General features: G+C 40.6%; 1 protein-coding gene across 1 annotated transcript in view; it reads right to left on the bottom strand.

Moving 5' to 3' along the window:
- pappa2 (pappalysin 2) overlaps positions 1 to 22,578 on the bottom strand; it is a gene marked incomplete at its 5' end in the record, with an annotated part of 87,032 nt that overhangs the window by 51,320 nt on the left and 13,134 nt on the right. The window contains 7 exons of the mRNA XM_083928386.1: positions 3,415 to 3,718; positions 4,381 to 4,563; positions 8,361 to 8,494; positions 9,594 to 9,786; positions 10,209 to 10,362; positions 10,850 to 10,989; positions 15,478 to 15,626. Coding sequence (XP_083784512.1) covers positions 3,415 to 3,718; positions 4,381 to 4,563; positions 8,361 to 8,494; positions 9,594 to 9,786; positions 10,209 to 10,362; positions 10,850 to 10,989; positions 15,478 to 15,626 — 1,257 coding nt within the window. The remainder of the gene's footprint in view (positions 1 to 3,414; positions 3,719 to 4,380; positions 4,564 to 8,360; positions 8,495 to 9,593; positions 9,787 to 10,208; positions 10,363 to 10,849; positions 10,990 to 15,477; positions 15,627 to 22,578) is intronic.

The raw sequence follows: 22,578 nt of genomic DNA, 5'->3' as shown, positions 1-22,578 counted from the left end.
TGAATTGTACCTGCAACATACACAAGAAATCGATATTAGAGAGCAATTTATTAATACTTGATTTATTCTGAAATAGTGTTTTTATGTTTATAATTTGATAGAATATCCACTGTGGCTATACCACTGCTGTTTTTTTTAAATAACCAAGGCACTTCAACAAAAACCTTTATTTTGTGAAAAAGGCAGTGAGCAAAATCAAAGAACAATTGTCATCTTGGTGACTTTACTTAATTGTTGGACACACCCTATTTATCTGGCAGCTCTCCTGGTTACTTTGCAAGATGGCGACCTGCTCTAAGGTGACTGAAACCCTAAGACAGCAGATTGTCCAGATAAAGGCCAAAGGGATGACACTCACAGCCATTGCAAGAGAGGTTGGGCGTTCCAAGTCTGTAATTTCAAGAGTATAGAAACTTATAAGGATACAGATTAATTTAATTCCCAAAAAGGCCGGTCGTCCAAGTAAAACGAGTAAAAGTACATGAGAGGACAGAATTAGGAGAAGACTCACAATGGGGAATCAGTTCATCACTGCAGCTGTAGTTGCTCTCTAGTTCAGTGCTGAACAGGGCAAGAATCTGTCTTTGCACAATCAGTGTCTCATTGTTTAAGACAATTTGGACTGAAAGCCCACTCTGCAGTGACCAAACCTCTCATCAGCAGAAATAATAAAAAGTGGAAACTTGCCTTTGCTGAGGAGCATGTTGTGTGGACAGAGGAGAACTGGTCCAGAGCAACTTCATTGATGAGAGGACGTTCAGTTAATTTGTGTCTGATGGAAAACATTATGTTTGGCGTAGGACTGGGGAAAGACTGAACCCAAAGTGTGTTAAGAAGTCAGTTCAATTTGAAGGAGGAAGTGTCATGGTCTGGGGGATGTTTTCTGCAGCAGGAATTATGCCTATTGTACAGCTACATGGCAGGGTGAATGCAAATGTTTATGTGAACCTCCTTAACCAACATGAAATACCTCCACTGCAATTGTCTCCCAATCAGCTGCAATTTTAATGCAAGACAATGTCCCTGTCACACTGCAAAACAGGTTAGGCAGTTCCTTGAAGCTCAGATTACTGAAACAATGAAATGGCCAGCCCAGAGTCTAGATCTAAACCCCATAGAGAATCTCTGGAAAATCCTTGGCAACAAGGAAGAAGAATGGACCAAAATCAAACCACAGCAGTGTGAGAAATGTGCTGAAGTCATTGAAAGCAAGGGCCTCTACACTACCCATTCATTTTTTAATCATATAGCCCTAAGAAAACGTTGTTGAAATCTACTCTTCTGACACAGTGGTTACTGTTCTCTCAAGTATTCATAATTTGTTCTCTAATTTTGATCTCAACTGTGACCCCCCCCCTCCCCCCAACAGATCATTTCTGCATTAATCCAGATGGTGGGATCGCAGCAGTAAAAGTAGAACTTGTTCACACAGTTGCTTCTATCTGTAACCTTGCAGTATCCCACGACCTCATAGTCCCACAGCAGGAAGTGTGTGTAACGATACCTTGGCTCCAATGTCGGGACTATTGATCTGTTTTGATGGACTGTGTCTATAAAAAGAGCCTCCTCCCTGCTTTTGCAGCGCAGATCTACTGCTTCTGTATCCACCTGGTGCGAAAGTTAACCAGGAGAAGTGAGATCTATTCTCCATACTCTACACACATTTCCTTTATCAATTATGGATCAGAGAAGGAAATGGAACATTTGTAAAACTCCCCCCTTCCCTATGGATCTGCACTGTATCTATAGTTGGATATATACTGCCACAGCTCTCTTCCTCTGCTCTCAGAGGCCTCCTATTGATAATTATGGTGAGGTTTAGGTCATCTTTTCCCATTTCCCTTGTTGCACTCTGTACTTCTCCCTACATGCCTAATTCCCTCTTAAACTACTAAACTTAATTAACAGAAATCATTATGCAATTGGGGTTTTTTAGAATGAGCTAACAGCATACTTGCATGAAAACTTCCTTTTAAATCTACACACTGGTACAGAAGAATGTGTGTAAACTATATGGCGACGATTATGCATTAGACTAAACACTTAATTCCAGTAAAGTCACATGACTAAATATTAGAAACTGTGAGTGTGGAAATGTTATCCAAGGAAAACAAGAAGCTGTTGTAACACAAATCCTATTTAAAGCAGGGTAAGCCTGAAACAAGCTAGTTCGTACACAGTTTTAATCACTGGTTCAATTCATATTAATGCGTCACCTACAGTATCTTCCACTTAAAGTTTCATTTCTTTTCCTCAAACCTCTATTTCTCCCACTTTTTTCTTGCACCTCTTATCTATATCTTTTCCAATTCCCTTTGTCTCCCTCTTCCCCCTCTCTCCTCTTCTTTCTCATCTTCTTTTCTTTCCCATGCTCCTTCTCCCTTCTTTTCCAAACTCATTCCTCTCTAACACTTTCTTCTCCTTACATCAACCCCTCTCTGCCCTCCTCAGTTCCACATAACTCAAATCCCACTGGTTCTTACATCTTTTTGCACTTAGACACAGCTTGTGTAACATTGGGAGACATGCTCCCTGAAAAATAAACTGTTTTTGAAGCTGTGTCCACCTAACATCCACCCTGCTCTGTAAAATAGCCAACAGTTCCTCAGAAATTGAAATTGAGTGCCACAATATTTGAAAAATCAGTCTCAACTGATCTGTGATCATGTGACGCGACTATCGTATCCTGGCAGCTATTTGATAAGATTAAAAAACTGGCTTGTAGCTTCATTTCATCAGAGCCAGGACACTGGACAAAGTTGTTCAACTTCAAACATCAGCATGCTTTTGAGTATGCTTGTTCAAACAGATTTGGATCAGTAGTCACAGCTCGGCATCCCCATGTTGGAAACATTTGTGTTCTGAGCTTTTCAAAGAGAACAAGACCCACACACTTCTGAGGGACAGATAAGTGTGGAATAGCAGATCTGAGAACAAAGAGGTATGCTGTAGAACTTAAACTCTGTGTTGGCCTTAAATCCCTTTCTTTTTACACTAAATTAGATGTAACATCGTGATTAACAGCTCTGTTTGACTCATGAGTTTGGTGTTTAGGAGGGACTCCGATGCTCTGACTCCACCACAGCTCATCCGCCCAATCAATTGCGCAGACTGGTTGCAAAATTATAACATGGCGGCTCCTGTATCTTCAATATTTCTGCTTCTATTTTGTACAGTGGGAAGTAAAACATCACATCTGTCAATTCCTATTACATATTGTAGTTACCTCTTCCTGTTTGGGATTTATTCTCCAACTGGGGTTACTATTACAACGGGTGGAGTGACCTTAGAGGGCTGAAAGTACTTTTATTGCAAAATGAACACTAAAAACATGACTGTAAGGTAATCGTTACCAAAATCTAATTGAAGGAAAGACCACCACCAAAACACCAAACAACATTACATTACATCTACCTGTCCGTGACTGTCTGCTGGGTCTGAGGTGAGGGAGATTTGCTGGTGAAGGGTGGATGCCGCTGAATCCTGTACAGCAGAGGTTGGCAGCCGGAGCACAAAGCGCTGCCGGAACCTGAAGACAACATGGCAGCATCGATCTCCATCTTCTCATCGAAGGTGCAGAGTTTTATGGCAGCGATAGCAGCGTTGTGGGTGTCGAGGCGTAAGGTGAGGGGCATGTCGCAGAAGACATGCTGGGGTCCGAGGTTAATGCTTTTCCCTGTGTCTGTTATCAATTCTATGTTTGCTATGGCTGGGTTGTCTGTGACAGGGAAATACAGGAAGACAGGCTCGAAATGTTAGTCTTTATTTCTGTCATTATGAACTAAAAGTGAAATTCAGGCATAAAATCATCCCATGGTCTTTTTTGACACTTGCACATATCAACTAAGCCATCGAGACAGTTTTTTTACACATATGACCTATTAACAGAGAAATCCGGTAGAGGCGCTACCAGCCGGATGTGGCTAACACTATTTAGCTCGGGGCATTGGGGATGATTGAATGGGATGATCTACGCTGGAATTTCACTTTAAATGTAGACTACATTTAACAGAGGAGCAAGGATTATATGTTGAGGCCAGGATTATTCATGTCTTTATAGGCAATGGTGTTGGTTTTCTGTCATTTCTCTTTTAGTTGTGCATGAGCAGCTGCCTTGCAATCATTATGATTAACTGACAAAAGTAAAAGGTTCAAGACTTTGTACATAAGAACTGTCAGTTATGGGTGCAAAGGAACTAGGGCTGTATCAAATGTGTTTTTTACATTTGAAGCTTCTATTGAGTGCAATGTGGGCAGTGTGTGCAGATGAACGGTGTTTGGCTTTCGTTCATCTACGCAACATGCCCGCATCGCCGTGACACAGAGCTAAATTTAAATCAGCAAAAATATCTCTTTACTTTGTCGTGAAGTGACACTTACTCGAAGAGATGTAGGTGACCCAGAGGGTAAGTGCGTGTGCGACCATAGGGTGCAGGAATCTTAGTGTGAGGGTGCAGCCCTCCGTGTCGGGACATGGTGAGGTCACGTTAGTGTCATAAAGGCTGAGCTCGGGACTCCACGCCTGAAGGCTGGGATCACAGGGCTGTTCCACGTCAGGTGGGCCTGGGGTTTAATGACATCACACAGACACACACAATTGTATTCACGCATTGCAATGGGGCTCTCAATGACTTCATCCATTCCCCAATTCCAAAGCTAGGAACCCACCATGTGTAGCCCGATCATAATCCTGATTCAGCCATGACGGTTATTATAAAGTGTGGTGAGCCTTTGGCACCGCCACAAAATAGAAACCATTGAAGGTTCATAGATTCAACCTCAGACTAGTCAGTGGACTTGGCTGTCATGTCTTTTTTTCATTCAGACATTAAGATGAACCCATTTTTCAACTAAGCTGTGGGATGGTTTACTTTTATTTCTGGGGAGATGTCACTGCCAATTAATTCTGATCGCACATACATATTTTTGATTAGCAGCTCTTCACCTTAGTAATAAATAATTCCTATAAGGATATTTTCTGAAATATGTTTCTGCGGTGTACTGCCTTGTCCTCAACATGTCTTGTCCACTTCTATTGAGTAGTGACCAATTTAACACATTTCTCAGTCTTACCCTTAACAACTACCAGAAAACTCATTCAATTTAATAGCAAGAAAGAGCAGGATTTTCCAGTTGAGAAAACACATTAAAAAATGCAGTAGTAACATCATTACACCAGGCAAAATGAGTTAATTGTTACAGTGTAAGTACTGTAGTGTGTAAGTACTGTAATTAACTCAACAGAATCACATTAAGGTTGTTTTATATCCCAGAAAACCAAATAAAATTAGAATGTTAATGAGGTATTACATATTTCTCACTGTGATCATCCATCTGTGGAAGCATCCTATAGTTTCACCACGGCAAAGTACTAAGTACGACGTAATTCTCTAAGATTATCAGTGAAAGTAGTAAGTAAGTGAAAGTATCGTCTTTTAAATCCTTCCAATCTCCGTGAACAAAGATACCATGCCTCACAGCAAAAATGTGAAGAGTTTGCATCATTTAGTTGACAATCAAAACAATCTGACTGTTAGTGCCTCTCAGGGAAATCTGAATTCTTATTGTAAAACTGCTGAAGGGGAACTCCGTGAAATCGTTATGCAGTTGAAGTCTTCCAATTGCTCCATGTATTCAATTCCCACTTCTAAGGATGTTTTGGATACTTTTTTTTTTTTGTATTAAACATTATAAATCGCTCTCTAGATATAGGCATCTTTCCAGATGCACTCAAAACAGCTCTTGACTCTTGCAGGCCTATTTCCAACCTGCATTTTCTCAGCAAGACATTGGAAAAGGCAATATTTATACAGTTCTGTTCTTACAGGAGGAGATCCATTAAAAATTTCAGTCCGTTTTAGAAGGAGACACAGCACTGAGACAACACTTGTAAAAGTAATAAATCATCATAAAGTGTGCGCAGAGAATAGAAATGTTCCCATTCTTGTACTTCTTCATCTAAGAGCTGCATTTAATACAGTCGATCACAGTATACTTCTAAACCAACTTGAAAATTAGATTGGCCTCTCAGAAACAGCTCTTAACTGATTTAATGCTTGCCTCACTGGCAGAAGTTTTTTGTTCGCCTTCGTGACCATGTTTCAGACAAGCATGCACAGTTCTTTGGTATCCCACAAGGTTCAATTCTTGGTCCGTTACTGTTTTGTCTGTGTATGCTACATATTGTGCTAGGGTAATTACGCTGGCTACCTGTAACATTGAGGATTGATTTTTAAAAGTGTTGTACTTGTTTTTATAGCTTTAAATGATTTAGCACCTCCATTCCTCTCTGACTGCTTATCTGAGTATGTTCCAATCTGTTCCCTTAGGGCATCTGGTGCTGGCTTGCTATATACACACACATCAAAAAAGACTGGTGAAGAAGCATTCTGCTGTTATTCCTCAAAGGCTTGACAAGCTACTTCTAAGAAACAGCTCAAAACTTACTTTTTCAAATGATAATCTTTATTATTGATATTTCTTTTATATTTGTCTCTGGCATTATGGCTTTTTATATCTGATAAATGTTGTTTTTTTAATATCAACCAACAGATTTGCACTTTGAGTTGTTTTTTATGTTATGAAAGGTGCTAGATTTTAATACATGGTCATAAGTCTGAAGGTGGAGGGCACTCCCACATGCTTCTGGGATTGCCCTCCTGGAACTGTAGTTCAACTTTCTTCCCTCGGACCCTTTTGTCTCCTTTACTGCTCTTTTCACATTGTAGGCTGCTGCTTTGTAATTGCCATTTTTCCAGACTGCAGCCCTAATTTGTAGGCTGCAGTGCATATGTTTATGGCATCCCGGAGCTGGTAATCCATGGTTTCTCGTTGTGGAATGATTTAACTGTAGTTTGGTTTACTAATCCTTCCCAACAGTAGCGCAGGCTCCTGAAACAGACTGAGATGTTTTCCCTCAGCTTGAAAACTCAAACCACTCAATATTGTGCCACAGGCGACATTTTCAGGAGATGTAAAAGTAAAATTTTGCCAACAGTTCTAGCCAACAGTGTTTTGCCATTAAACGTGTGTTTTGTGTTGCCAGCCAAGATATCCACATTAAATTTGTTCAATTTCCCCTCTCACTTTCCCTGCTGAAGGCGATATTGCCCATCTCCTTTGGCTGACAATGTGATCCTCTGCATCATTGTCTTCAGAAGTGGGAAAGAGTGAAAATGCAGCCAGGGAAGCCAGCAGACTGGCTGTCTCCTCAGCTGTGTGCATACCACTGTTTAGAGTAAGACTGTAATTGACTCTTTATCATCATTATGATCCCGCGGCGAAAGAGAAGGAGCCGTAATCCCCCCTGTTCCTCCTCAACGCTTGTTTTCAAAGCATAAATTCCAGCAGAGGATTTCCACATATTTGGGTAGAGTTTCCGCGGAGGAGAAGGGAAGTGTTATTGTGTAGGTATTTTGTTCTTACTTTCTGTATATCTCTTTCTTTCTCTTTGCTTTCTTGTTTGCTTCCCCTCGCACTACATGCCATGCCAAAGGAAACCGGGCTTCTGCAGAAATTATGATTGGAATAACAAGGACCATGTGCTTACATGGAGTTTCAAAGTACAGTGCTACAAGATACACTTTTTGGGGGGGCTTTTTTTGTTTATGACGGAGGTTCAGTGTTTGAACAGCACCCAAACATTACCCAGAGTAGACAGTTTGCCTAATAATCCTTGTTCTCTCTTTGGCTAAAACAAGACAGAGAGTGGTCTGTAGCTGAGGGCAATTATCATTTAATGATTTTCTGCTTTTTCCTCTTCCAGGAGCCATTAGCCTTGCACGCACCTGAAATTTAAAGGGAAGAGAGAGAGTGTGTGTGTGTGTGTGTGTGTGTGTGTGTGTGTGTGTGTGTGTGTGTGTGTGTGTGTGTGTGTGTGTGTGTGTGTGTGTGTGTGTGTGTGTTTGTGTGTGTGTGTGTGTGTGTGTGTGTGTGTGTGTGTGTGTGTGTGTGTGTGTGTGTGTGTGTGTGTGTGTGTGTGTGTGTGTGTGTGTGTGGAAACGAGAGACAGAAGTAGAACTCAAGGACACAAACTCAAACCTGAAACCTCCACATTCCTCACTGTCAATAATTGTTGACAGAAAAGAGTTTATCAGGCAAAGAACTCTACTTAGCCAACTGTACATTTTAGAAGGAAAGATGAGTAATCACTTACCTACTACTGGTGTATGTTTTGATCAAGAAATTGGTTAACTGGTTTGAAGAAAGGGTGCAATACAGTAAGAAGGGATAGATGTTGTAAAGAGAAAAAGGCTACTACCCTCACACAATATTCTGGTTTTATTGTTGTTGGTTTTTTAAAATGCACCTTTGTTTTAGACACACACGTGCACAAACACACACATTATCTTTGGACTCACCAACTGCCTCCTCGGGGGTCCAGTAGCCTGACGTGTCACAGATGCGAGGTGAGGTAGCCTCAGAGGCGTACTGGTGGAAAACACCATCTTTCTCACAGTCTGCACAGCTGATACCAGACACATGGAGGGAGGAGCTGGGACTAAGAGAAACAGAGTTGCCGATTATGAAATATCACACTTTGTCTTTTGCGTGTCATAGCATGTCACAACAAGGCAAACAATGGCTTTGTTTTTACTACTTGATATACAGAAAACTGAAGGTGACCAGGAACAGAGAGAGACACACAGTTTAGGTAATCTTTGTCAACTCAAAGTGAGTACGTAGGATGTGTGTACATTATTTTTTACAAAGTGTTTTTGTTCAAGTGAGCATCATGTATTGGTAAACACGAAACATGAACAGGACAGTTTATGTTTTTACACAACAGGCATTACATGTAAACTGTCCATTTTGCGAGTTGATTATTTGCAATTCATATTGTAAATCTGGTTATCTTCCTTAAGTTCATGACAGGTGTACCACTGTAAAGTTGTACTCCATAAGAATTGAGATATCTTGTTTCTAGCGGCCTCTGTGGCGGTAAGATGTAACTGCAGGCGAGCCTGTTCATTCAGAGCCTCCATCTTGTGGCGTTCACGGTCGCTATGTGTGTTGACTTTTTTTTTTTGTTCTTTTGTAAACTTTATTGACACACATTCACCTCTCTACTTCTGGTCCTTCCCCTATATGTTCCCCTCGTAAATCCATACAAACACACATGCTCCTGTTACACTTCTGCCCTTACTACAAGCCTTAGGCCCTGTTTAGATGGAGACGATCTAAAAAGGCAAGTAGAAGTGCTTTCACTAGTAGGTCATATGATCAAGCACCATCGTTTTAACTCACTCATTGAGAGATAGGAACTTAAAAGACAATTAAATAGATGAAAATCTTATCTTATCAATCTAGGGGCAACTTTCTGGTAAAAGATCCTTAAATTCACATGATGATGTCATTCATCCCTGTCTTGCTCATGAAAACAAAGTGCCTCTCTTACTAAAGCAGTCATAGGACCAGGTAAACATAGTATTTTTCGAAAAATTGTTTCGTATGGATTAGTTCAAAGTTAGGGTCAAGATTGCGGTAACATCATCATTCATGTGAGAGGACAAGTGCAGACTACAGGCAAAACTCAATTTGGTGTGTTCCTTGAAGATATAAATAATTAAGATTAAGAACCCGTGCAATTGTACCTCTGATAAAGTGGTCCTCTTATAGGTGGAAGCCAATAAATGGAGACAGAATCCAGACTCTGGTCTGTAACTATGGGTGCCAGTGGGATTGGGGCAGGTTGCAGGTCTGTCAGCCACTTCTGGTAGACCAAGTCAAGATAGCAGTGCATCCGGGCCACTTGGTTGGGAGTGAAATGGTTTGTGCAGTTGTCATCTGATGTGATACAATGAAAAAGAAAAAAAGTCCAGGTAATCATCATGGGTCAGGTCCGAACACTACCCTCCAGTACTAATCACATGGTTGGAAATCATTTGGGTTTTTTTTTGCAGACATCTGAAGAGAGGAGGTGTGATAAGACCCTGTGAACAGCAGCAATGTCCGTAATGAATCTTTCAGATGGCATGCAACTAATGCAGGTTATTTGCATGAAGTATACATAGTAGTTTCTTGCATGTGTGACTTACAAATGTCCAGATGTACATCACGTTTCCATTACAGCCTCATGCCTGTCTACTTGATACTGTTTGGGGACATTGCACATCACATCATGTCCCCAACAGAGCAAAAAATAATTAAGACTTATGACAGGCTGTTGTAACCAAGAACCATGTTAATACTATTTATTTTAACTGTACCTGTGTAACTCATGTAGTTGCTATAAGGTGTGTCGTGGTACATGGTGACTCCACAGGTGTCGTTGACCGCTCCGGGATCATGGCAGGCTTTGGATTTGGGGGTTGGTGCAGTGTCAGCACACAGATCTCCTGTCTCCATTGATGGAGTCGTCTCCTGCAAGTGCATATGAACCACTTACACATGATCACAGAAGAGTGAATATCTATATCGAAGGAGGCATGTCTATTAGATAGCAGGTGAAGGATTACTAAGATATAGTGGAGTAATGGCGTCCTGAGCAGAAAATGAAGCCTCTGCTTGTTTCTATGTTGTTCGTTTCGATAGCCCGACCAGCTGCGTGTGAATGCTAGTGCATGTGAAAAAACATTGATATCATTATCATATTGGGGAACAGTCTGTGATAGCCGTATGAACGCAATCCAAGCCAGCTTTTTCAGTCTTTTCGTACAGCTCCTTTAACATATACTATTTAAATAATTGAGAAGATCAACAGGTTCATAGAAAGCAAGTGTAGACATAATGACTAAAGAAAGACACATATAGTAACATTCTTGATATGGCAATATACTGTATGATAGAGAATAATAGGGAAAACATTTGTCACATTAGGTATCAAACAGATGAGATTTAACAGTCCTACCTGACATGGGTCATCACATGAGTCGCGCTCGCTCACCCCCTTGAAGACATGGTAAAGTCCAAAGATGTGGCCCATCTCATGGATCATGGTGTTGTGGTGGCCCATCGTACCAAAGTAGGACGGGTTCAGCACCATCCCCCCTTAGCACAAAAGATATGATAGAGTACGGGTCATAATATTATTACTATCTAGATATTTTCAGTCACAGTAAATATACTTCTAGTGACAGGAAAGTGAGAAAAGTTTTAGTGCAAATCTAAAATTGCTCTCTCATGCGAGTCTGTAACACCTCATTCCACCACTTTGATGGGAGGCAATAATTTAGAAAAACTGCCCTTCAACAGGGGAACTGGATTCTGGTTCCTGGAACTGATTTTATTCTGTTTAAACCAAGCCCCCACCACAGGTACTTCCTGGTTGATCCAAGAAGAAAGTGCCAAAAATGTCAGTTCTCAGAGTGTCCATTAGGGGCAGGTTTCATAACAGAGCAGTTTCTCATTGACCCCCATGTTAAACAGGCTGTTTTCACAGCATCATTAAACCTGTTTAAGGCCTGGTACAAAAAAAACATTCTAGTCTCTATGTTTTAGGTCATATCTCCATGCCAACACTGAGGGGGGTGAATTTCTTTTGTACCAGGCTAGCTTTTATTTTATTGGAGGTTAAAGTTCATGAATAATTAGGGGCGTGGCCTCTTGAGTGACAGCTAGCCTCTGGCCCTTACTTCTCCTCGGAGGTAAACCTCAGCCAGATGGACGTATGTCCCTCCCCCCAACGTCACATGCATGCCCTTGTTTGGTAAGAGGAAATGAGGAGGAGTCAAAGTCTGACAAGATGGAGACTCCCGTAGGCGAGGACGATTGGATCAAGTTGAGAGAACGGACCTCGACTGTGGTGCTACGTCCATTTTTTATACAGTCTATGGTTTAAATCCGCTATTTCTGCACAGTTGCACATAAAGGTTAGGCTACACTAATATTATTTGTATTATACTATTTGTAGAAGTAGATTCCAGTGGTGGCTGTGTATTGTTTTTGACTTGTGTGATCGAAACATTTGCAATTACTCCAGAGAGTTGTTTCTATTGTAGTATAATGTTTCTATCAGCCTTTTATTTCATTATTTTGTTTTATTTTATGCCCTAACTGGATTCACCTGCCGCCTGTATCTACAGTATGTTGACTGAATTGATGAGTTATAGTCATTAAAAAAAGCTGATTTAATTAAAAAAGATGATTCTGATGAATCACTATGAAATGAGGATTTATTTTCGAGTGACAACAGACATACAAAACCTCTATCGAAATCCTTGATAAAAGCTTTTGACTATGAAGGATTGTTTTATTTGATGGTATTTCAGAAGCACCCAACAAAACATCAGATAGTAAACAAATGTGGTATTACTGCGAGAGTCCAGATTCTAACCAGCTTCGTGGCGATTCACCTCTCTGCCACAGAATTTCCAAACGAGAAACAGACCTCCACAATAAAAAGACTGAGCACTGTGTCAGTTAAAACAAATTAGAAATTAATTTGAAATGAAGTAAAACTTTAGTACCTTAAACCAAAAACACACATGTGCTAATTCATAGTTTTGATGCCTTCAGTGTGAATCTACAATGTCAATAGTCATGAAAAGAAAGGAAACCCATTGAATGAGAAGGTGTGCCCAAACTTTTGGTCTGTACTGTATGAAGAGTTACAAATTCAGGCTGCCCCACAAAAAAAATCAGGCCTTCCATTCATCTAATCATGAATGCATATTAAAACCAAACAAACACTGAATGTAAGAATACAGCAGGGAAAAAAATACTATCATCACGTTTCAGTAAACAAAGCACATTAAATAACTTTTCTAATATGATAATGATGACCCTCCTCTGAAGTACATGTTTAAATCTGTGTACTTATATGTAGGGCTGCAACTAACGATTATTTTCACTGTCGATTTGTTTTTGTTTTATGTGCATCTGGACATGTCAGTTTTTTAACACATACATTCTAGACGTGTACTATAAAAAATACAAATTGAATTAGAAATAAAAATACAAATCATTAACGAAGTATTCCAAAGACTCCAATTTGAAAATCAGCGATGGTGAATTCTGACAAAAAAAAAGTAGGGAGATAGGTTTCCTGCAGCGTGCTGATAATGGCAGAATCAAGAGCAGACGTGAGGGTTATTGGTTTTCTTATTAGAAACAGTGTGTTTGGTGGTGAAGACATTGAACAATGAAGACATTAAACACGAAGACACTAAACAACAACGGGGCCTCCGGAGATGACTTGTCATCCGCTAACTGGTTTTTAAACAGGGACAGATGCTGAGCAACTGAAACAAATGTCATGTGGGAGACACTCAGTAGAAACTATTTAATTAAAATATATGACATCTACTCTGACAGTTGGTTGCATCGAATTATTCCTATAGTGTATGTCAGGCCCATACTTCTACAGAGCAACAACATATTACATTATATAATTAACCGTTATTACCTTGAAATGGAATTTTAGCGTTTTAGAACAAAATCTGTGCGCAAATAAACAAGTAAGTCTTATTTTGACATTTGACATCCTGTAATCAGCGAGTTGTTCAGTGTGATCTCCCCTTGTTTGAGATGTCCAGCTCCTTCGGTGCTTGCATGATCAAAAACATCAGTATATTTCAATAACTTCAAACAAATATGGTTTGGCAAAGAGCTGTCTTTCTCACCTTTTTAAAAATAAATAAATAAATAAATAAATAAAACCCCGCTTCTCCTCTCTTTAACTGATTCATATTAGCATTCAAATGCTGGAAGATCTTGTGTCAGCTAATTTGATGTGTGTATTGTGGACATACAACTTCAGCTGACAACAACTAACAATTGCTTTCATTTTACCAACCAGTTTTATTTTATTTTAGGCTAGTCATCTCATCTCATCTTCAACCGCTTACCCGGGGTCGGGTCGCGGGGCAGCAGCTTTAGCAGGGGACCCCAAACTTCCCTTTCCCGGGCCACATTAACTTGCTCTAACTGGGGGATCTTGAGGCGTTCCCGGGCCAGTGTGGAGATCTAATCTCTCCACCTAGTCCTGGGTCTTCCCCGAGGCCTCCTCCCAGCTGGACGTGCCTGGAACACCTCCCTAGGGAGGCGCCCAGGGTTCATCCTTACTAGATGCCCGAACCACCTCAACTGGCTCCTTTCAACCCAAAGTATCAGCGGCTCTACTCCGAGTTCCTCAAGGATGGCTGAACTTCTCCCCCTCTCTCTAAGGGAGACTCCAGCCCTCCTCCTGAGAAAACACATTTTGGCCGCTTGTACCTGCGACCTCGTTCATTCGGTCATGACCCAGCTTTCATGACCACAGGTGAGGGTAGGAACCAAGATTGCCTGGTGAATTTGAGAGCCATGCCTTCCGGCTCAGCTCTCTTTTCGTCACAACGGTGCGGTAGAGCGACTGCAACACCGCCCCCCCTGCTCCGATTCTCCGGCCAAACTCACGCTCCATCATCCCCCCACTTTAGGCTAGTACATTTCTAAATAATAACAGCCCAACATAAGTTACCAGAGCTCCAATTGACATTAAAATATAAGTAAAACGGCTGTTTAATATGAATGTCAAAGAATGGATTAGTATTAAATGCCTAATATGACAGAAGATAAAGTGTAAAATGTATTTAAATTATTAATAATCAATTCACTGTAAACTCATTTCATAACTAGTTCATGTTGGATGAATAAAACAAGACAAAGCTTTCACTGTTGAATCTGCTCTTTCTTAAAACATACTCAGTATCCATTTTACTACGTATTAACCGGTAGGGAATTTAAAAAAACATTGCCAACTAACAATCTGACTTTAAACTCTGGGATTTACAAGGTGCTGGAAAGGCAGCAAGTAGAATTATTTCACGCATTTTGTGTGGATGTGGATCGTTCAAGTTAAATGATAAATGCTTCCACTGGAGGTACATCCACCCCATGTGTCTTCTGCTTTTGATTCCACTCACTGCTTTGTAGCACTAGAAGAGGAAAATGTGCATAAATAAATAAAGAACAGCTGGTAAACGGGCATGGGTGGCAACAATGGTTCAGACTCAAGTGCACACTGGACAAGTCAAGTCGATTTTTATTTATATACCCCAGTATTATAAATCACAAATTTGCCTCAGGAGGCTTTACAATCTGTACAACACCCATTCTGACTCTTGCTTCGGATAAGAAAAAACTTTTAATGAAGCCTACACTGCCGTTTTGTTGTTTGGTTGTTTGGTTGTTTGGTTCTTGTTGTGTTGATGAACCTTTTCCAGTGGAACAGGGCCTAATGATTGGAAGAGGAAAGAGGCAGTGTGCCGGGAAAATCTCTGCCAGCTAAAATTGCTTTCACAATTGCATTTGGACATTGCCAAAGCAGGGAAGAGAAGAGATGAAGGGATGGGAAAAAAGAGAGAGAAACAAGATATGAAAAAATAATGACACATCTGGTCAAGAAGGAGAGAAGAAAGAGGAAGGCATACAATGGCAGATAACAGATAAAATGCAAATGTTAATAAAGACACGATATGATAACAAAGACATAATAAAACAATATATAAGGCACAATATAATGCATAACATAGAGTAGATTGGTGTAATTGAACTTACCTTGGTGGGTAAGCGCCTCCTTTGCCCATGGCCAGGTTGCAGCTCCTGCCAGCTCTTCACGCACTGAGTTACTGGCGAAGAAAACATTGAGTGTGTCGGTGCCGCTCAGGTGAAGCTCCTCCTTTAGCTCTTTCACGCTCATATAGGCTCTGCAGAGATTCGACCAGAACAGAGAGATCAGATCACATCACCCCAGTTCTTAAGACCTCACATTACACAGATTTTAAAGTTCTGCTTCTGGTTTACAAATCACTTAACGGTTCTGGTCCAGAATACATGAATGACATGTTGGTAGAGTATAAGCCCAGTAGAGCTCTGACATCTAGACTCAGGTCCGATAGTGGAGCACAGAGTTCACACTAGACATGGTGAAGCAGCGCTTAGCTGTGATGCTGCACACAAGTGGGACAAACTACACGCAGATCTGAAATCAGCCCCAACTGTGAGCACTTTTAAATCCAGGTTCAAAACATTTCTTATAGCTGAGCTCTTTAAACATGATCTATTTTCTTTTCTTTTACTATTTTTATTCTTCTTTGCTCCTGCTTTTAACTGTGTTTTTTGTTTTTATGCTGTTTTTAAAAAAAAATGTTGTGTCTTTATGTAAAGCACATTGAGTTGCCTTGGTATGAAATGCGATATATATATATATATATATATATATATATATATATATATATATATATATATAAAGATGCCTTGCCTTGAAAAAAGAGAGAAAACATGAAAATATTAGATATAGAATGCCGATATCCTAATTTTCCACAGATTCTAGTACATTTACACAGGTGTCAGAGACTTAACAGTCAATACAGTTAGAAATGCAATATGCAGCCGCTGTTTGCCATAAGCAATCATGAAAGTAAACTGAGTGGAAAAAGTAAAGGAAATGTGTCCGAGTCCCGGGTAAACTGTGGTTCTGATGCTCCAGACTGCACGATGCAAAAGTCAAACGATGCAAAAGTCAAACTTTTTAGCAGCTCTAAACTTGGACATTTATACAAATTGAACCTGTTTTGTGAGCTAAACATGACGTTTTGCATAGTTTACTTATCAAATGAAGATGGCGGGCTAATTGGAAAGTGATAACTTGCAGACAAGATATTGTTACAGCTATTATTATCAAAAATAAACCTGTTACACCAGGCCTTCTGACCACAGGGTTCTGTGTGAAACAACTGCATTAAATAAGTACTTCAACTTTTTGAGAGCCTTCAGCCTACCTTAGCACCGGTAGTGTTAGGGTCTACATCGGCCTATTTCCCGGGGAATTCGGCACTGAAAAATTAACAGACCGGGGAACATAGGACCCAAGTACCCTAAAGCCCAGGGCACGGTACGGACAGACAGTGTGAGTGCGCCCTTAGTGTTGTGAGGGTGGATTTGTAATCTTGGTGCAGGGCATCTCTTCTCTCAGTTTGCTTGAAACCATCAACATCCCTCTTTGCCCTTTTTTGTAGCTTCCAAATCATAATTGTTTGAATTGGTCAGGGTACTTCAAACCACTGGCCCCCTGCTGCCCACCGCCCCCCACCTCTTTCTCTCTCCGACTGCAATAAATTACCCAGGAGGCACTTTGATGTATGAAGCCGACTTTCATTTCCCTCGCTGCGGTGATGTCACATGCCATTTTTCTCCTTTGCTGTCATAGCTGGAAAGCGTTTGCACCCATCACTGTTAGGCCTTACTGGGTCTGAGAGCCTTGTAGTGGGGTCTCACAGGTTGCCCAGTTTGTGCATGCCAGACAGTTAAGGCTTTTAGTTGAACCTTGTATGGTATTCTGGAGCGTGCTTGATGAATAAAATCTGATGCATATGTGCTTTGCATCTGCTTTATGTATGGGATAATAAGTATTTAGAGTGCCAAGTATTCCAGTGCCGTTGTTTAACGTTGGGTCAAATCAGTTCATATTTACAAAAATATATGTTTTTAATGTATGAATCATACGTCATTTTGTTTGTGAAGTCTTGTTTTCTTTCATCTCACACAGGCTTTGGATTTAGGTGCTTTTGGATGATTATAACGTAATGGATTATTGTTTCATGTTGTATTCCTCGAGCAGGGAGGTTTTATGTAATTGATCAAGATCAGCTGTGGGGGCTAACTTTGTTAAAATTACTCAGCCATACTCAGTCACTTCACATGTATTTGGATGATTTGTAGGTTAAAGTTTATGCTTTTGATCAAGCTCAGCACGCTTCAATCTTAAAATATTAAAAATTGCTTGTTTTGTTTCCCGTCAGAAATATAATTTATATAATTGCTTATTAAAAACACTTTAGCTTTGGCTCAGTGCTACTTTCATCGTTCCAACAGCCTGAAGGATAGAGAGCTGACTGTAAAATCTCAGCTTTCACCTGGGAAAAATCTAGATGGATGAAATAGGAAAGCCGTCATCCATATCTATGGAGTCAGATTAGTCTCAGTATTAATGAATGCACACGGACGGGTGTACAAGTGTTTTATAGAATGTATTATATATCCTTGATAATAAATATAATAGAAAGACCCAAATATTTATTCAATCATTCATCTTCAACCGCTTGACCCTTGAAATCGGCCGTGAGGCGGGGTCCACCCTGGACAGGACGCCAGTCTATCTCAGGGCACATAGAGACGAACAGAGACAGAAAACCATTCCCACCTACGGGCAATTCAGAGTCATCAATGAACCTAAAACCTGCATGTCTTTGGACTGTGGGAGGAAACCGGAGAACCCAGAGAAAACCCACGCAGACATGGGGAGAACATGCAAACTCCACACAGAAAGGCCCCAGCCGGGATTCGGACCAGGAACCCTCTTGTTGTGAGGCAACAGTGCTGACCACTCCCTTACTCAATTAACAAATGCATTATTTTCTTTTGCTTGTTTTGGCCTTTCTTTGGATAGTACAGATGTATGGAAGTAAATCTGTGTCATCGGATTTTGAAATTAGAAATCCACTGAATTTCTAGCACTGAATATTTAAGTCTATTTACATTTTTATCTATCTAAATTATATATCTGAATGAATTATTTTTCAATAATAATGAATTCCACATTAAAGAATTCAGCGTTAGAAAAATTCAACGTTAAAAAATTCAGGGTTAAAAATATCAATGTACCAGATTCAGATGCAAAATACAATGTATACAATTCAATGTTGTACAATTCAAAAAATTCAACATTGAAACATTCAGTGTTTAACAGTCCAAGTGTCAACCACCGCCACACACTCGCAGCTGCCTCGGGTACTGTCGTCAGGGGGAACTCTTGTACCTCTGCTGACGGCAGCAGCTGTGCTCTGCCTCTCTCGTCAGATTCACAAACATCTTACCAAGTTTTTTAAGCCGCATCTCATATCTACTGTGGCGGATATGATTGTATACGTGTGCACTACGTTACCGCCACCTTTGAAAAATACACATAATTATTATCATTGTCTTATTCTATCACCTTAGCTGTGCTTGCTTCTACTATTCTGCTGTATTAACTGCCATGACATATAAGTCATATTCACATTACTATAGATTTGATCAGAGTCACTGTTACGCTTTGGTTGCTTGCATCTCTGGGAGTGTGTCTGCTTGTCTCTCTCTGTCCATCTGTCTCTCTCTTCTCTTCTCTCTCCTCCCCAACCAGTGCAGACAGATGTCCATCCTCCACAGAGCTGGGTCTGTCTGACGTTCCTGCCTGTTATAGGGAAGGTTTTCGTTGTCACCGTACTCTACGGGGGAATTGTTGGGTCTCTGTAAATCATAAATAAGTCATAGAGTGTGGTCTATACCTACTCTGTAAAGTGTCCTGAGATAACTTTGGTTATGATTTGGCACTATAAATAAAATTGAATTGAATTGAATTGAAAATATAATATTTGTAAGATTGCGTCTAGCTGGATTCAATCTCGTCATAACAAAACATACAGCGATCACTGCCAGTTACATATTAATTAACTATGTCAGCAGCCAGGTGACAGTTTGTATTGGGTTGACCGGAAACGACTGGTTACCTTGAACTCATCTCAGAAAATAACCAAACGTAGCCTATTTATCAAGGGGGGTATGTGACTGGCTCTGGCTCTAAACTTCACTTTGAATCAGCTATATTGACCATTGCATTACAGCTCCCTGAGACTCTACACATTAGGGAGCTTTTGGGAAACCCCCTTGATATTTACGTAATGTAGTGCACACTTGCACAATCATATCCCATGATTCCCTGTTGAAGAAAATGCATTTGTGTATCGTGCCACAGCAGGGGAGTCTCAAAAAACCCACATACAGTTCACACATGAGAGGCAGTTTGTAAGTGCAGGTTCAACAGTCTGTATATAATTGTTACAACATCCAAATATGTTTTTGATGAAAACTGCATATACTATGTAATACATATATTTGTGGATTTCTACTACATTTATTTAAAGCAAGAAAGATTTGCGTAAAACAAAAACTATTTTTGTGTGCATTGAAAAATATTTCTGTGGAGACTCGAACTCGTAACCCCAGCCTCGACTGTAGCCTCTATTCTATGTGCCTTATAATGTGGTGCGCCTTATAGTGTGGAAAATACGGTAATATTTTTTGAGACTGATCTGACTCTGACTACTATTCTCCCAGTGTGCCATTAAGTTAGGTACTTTGCCTCTAAATTGGTCCGAAGGTGTTAATCAGCAGCCAAGAGCCCTGCATGTGTGTGTAATCCTTCCCCTAATGCAACCCCCCCCCCCCCCCCCCCCCCCCCCCTCAGTGCATGTGTTGTTCTGTAAATAAGAATGTGTTTTCTCAGGCCTGTGTAAATAAAGTTTTGGATTCAAGATGCTTAAGGGAAACCCTGCTCTCACTACAACACTGAAGCTGAGTTCAGCTGAGGCTGCGTGCATGTATCCATCACCCTAGTCTGTGCAATTGCAAGTGACAGAAAGCTGACCACTAAAGAGTTGACTCTTCGACTTCTGAGACTCAGAGGATGCCTCAATTGAAGTCTAAAGCCAACCTGGCAAAAAATAAATGGCTCTACATGATTGAAGTGAAAACCATGGTTACGAATGAATAAAATTACCATTTGTGGGCAAGTCAAACCCTGCGTGAATCAACAGCAGAGTCAGCATTAGCACTGTCACCATGTAAAACTTAAATATTATTGTTGACGACTCAGTTACTTTGAACCTTCCAGAATCAGAAGACGGACTCTAAAAATAACACACCAACAGAGCAGCCACACATTTTAATACATGTTATACTTTATGCTGTAATAAAGAAAATACAAAGCATCTACAATCCTGACACTCTCTTCTAAGGATGATGAATGCAGTAGGAGAAGATCACTCGCTGAAATGAGAAGCTGCTTTTGTATGAAATCTAGAAGTTTAAAACATTAACCAAAAATTAGAATGGTAAACGTGCCAACGTTATCCTTGTAAATGTGTCATGTGAGAAAGTTTGACATGTATCTTCATTCATCCATGATAGCAACAGTTACCAAAGGTAGTGGGTCTTGAGCAAATGGTTGATTACAAAATGGCTGTGCAAGCTTGCTGTGGCACACACTCAGTGGCGTGCAAAGACTTTTTGAAGGGCAGGGACAACAAGGAATAGGAGGGCACATATAGCGCGCCCTCGCTACTGAAGAGGGCACTTTAGCATGCATTTTGGCTCCTAAAGGGCACTTTAGCACATGTTTTGGCTGAAATGAGGGCATTTTTGCACGCGTTTTGGCTCCCAGGGGGCACTTTAATGTGTGTTTTGGCTCCCAGGGGGCACTTTAATGCACGATTTTCAACAACTGGGCCACAAGGAGATCAATTGTGAGACATTGTTAAGCAATAATCTCATTCAGATGTAAAGTTGCATTCACTGTTCTGAGAAATATTGTGACATTAAACATGTGAATAAAACAGGACCACAACAAAACTTCACAAGCATCAAACAAGGTTGGAAGGGGATGCTACAAGTGCACTGTTCAGGATTTACCAACCAAAAATCTAGGACATGTCTCAGCATAAATGAACGTGATGTCCCTCGCCACCCCGTCACTCCCTCTTCACCCTTGCCTCCCTCTCTCAGTGCATCTTTCCCCTTCATGCCCCTTTTTCTTTATTGTAAAGCCAGAGTCTGCGATGTATCTGGCCATTGCTCCAGAACTGGCTCTCAATGAGAAATTTGTGTGGTGACAGCAGCTGGCTTCAAAAATATCTGGGCTTGTACTGGCCAGCAGCAGCTGCACACATGTAGGGTCCCACGATCTGAATACCTGGCCAAGAGCTCAGAGACAACGGGGAGGGGGGTATCAAAAATCCAGATCCCGAACATAAAAATGGCTCAGTGCTCCACTAATGCCAGCGAAATGTCATCCTCACATTAATTGTCTCTCAGCTTGAGTGAGTTGTGAGTTGGGGTCCAGGGACATGTTGAAGCGTTTTCTACAAGCTGGAGTCAGGACCTTCCCAGAAGACCTACACTACCGTCCACTGAGCCCAGTTTTACTACACTCCAGTCTCTTGTGTGGTGGCTGCTCATGTTGTTTTAAATGGGGGGGTTCAGGAGCTTATAGACAGGAACTCTGGCTCTGACTTTTGATCTCAGGGTCTGAAAAGCAGATGCCTTACTTATGGAAGTCATTCTGTAAAAAAACAGATCAAATCCAGAGCCATGATTTATAAAAGCGAGCTCACATCAATATCAACACATTACATTAATCTCTTTTCCCAGTCATATATCAAACTAAAACGGATCCCAGTTATTACCCAAAGGAACGCGTGGTGGATATATTTTCATTTGTTCTTTGGAATATTCTATGTAATAACCCTCCCATTAGGTTGAAAATAAATCAAGGAGCATTTAATTTAACTGAGGCAGAAAGATCAGTTTGTACAAAACAACAGAGCAGAGTGCTGTCTGCTGTTCTTTTTTCATTAGTGTCCATGTCCTCTCTGCCTCTCTGCAGGGTAGAGAGCTCAGGCTGAGCAGAGGGAACATCTGACCATAACAACTACCAAACCATTTTTGTCTCACCAAGCTCATGACAAAATATCAATACAGCAACATATTGTATCACTTATTATATTGATACAATATGGATAAACTGATGCCAAATATCAGTATTTTCATCAAAGAGAGAAAGAA

The sequence above is a fragment of the Echiichthys vipera genome, assembly GCF_963691815.1.
Source record: "Echiichthys vipera genome assembly, chromosome: 15".
NCBI lineage: Eukaryota > Metazoa > Chordata > Actinopteri > Perciformes > Trachinidae > Echiichthys > Echiichthys vipera.
The sequence above is the reverse complement of the archived record's forward strand: the minus strand, read 5'-3'. Positions and strand labels throughout refer to the sequence as shown.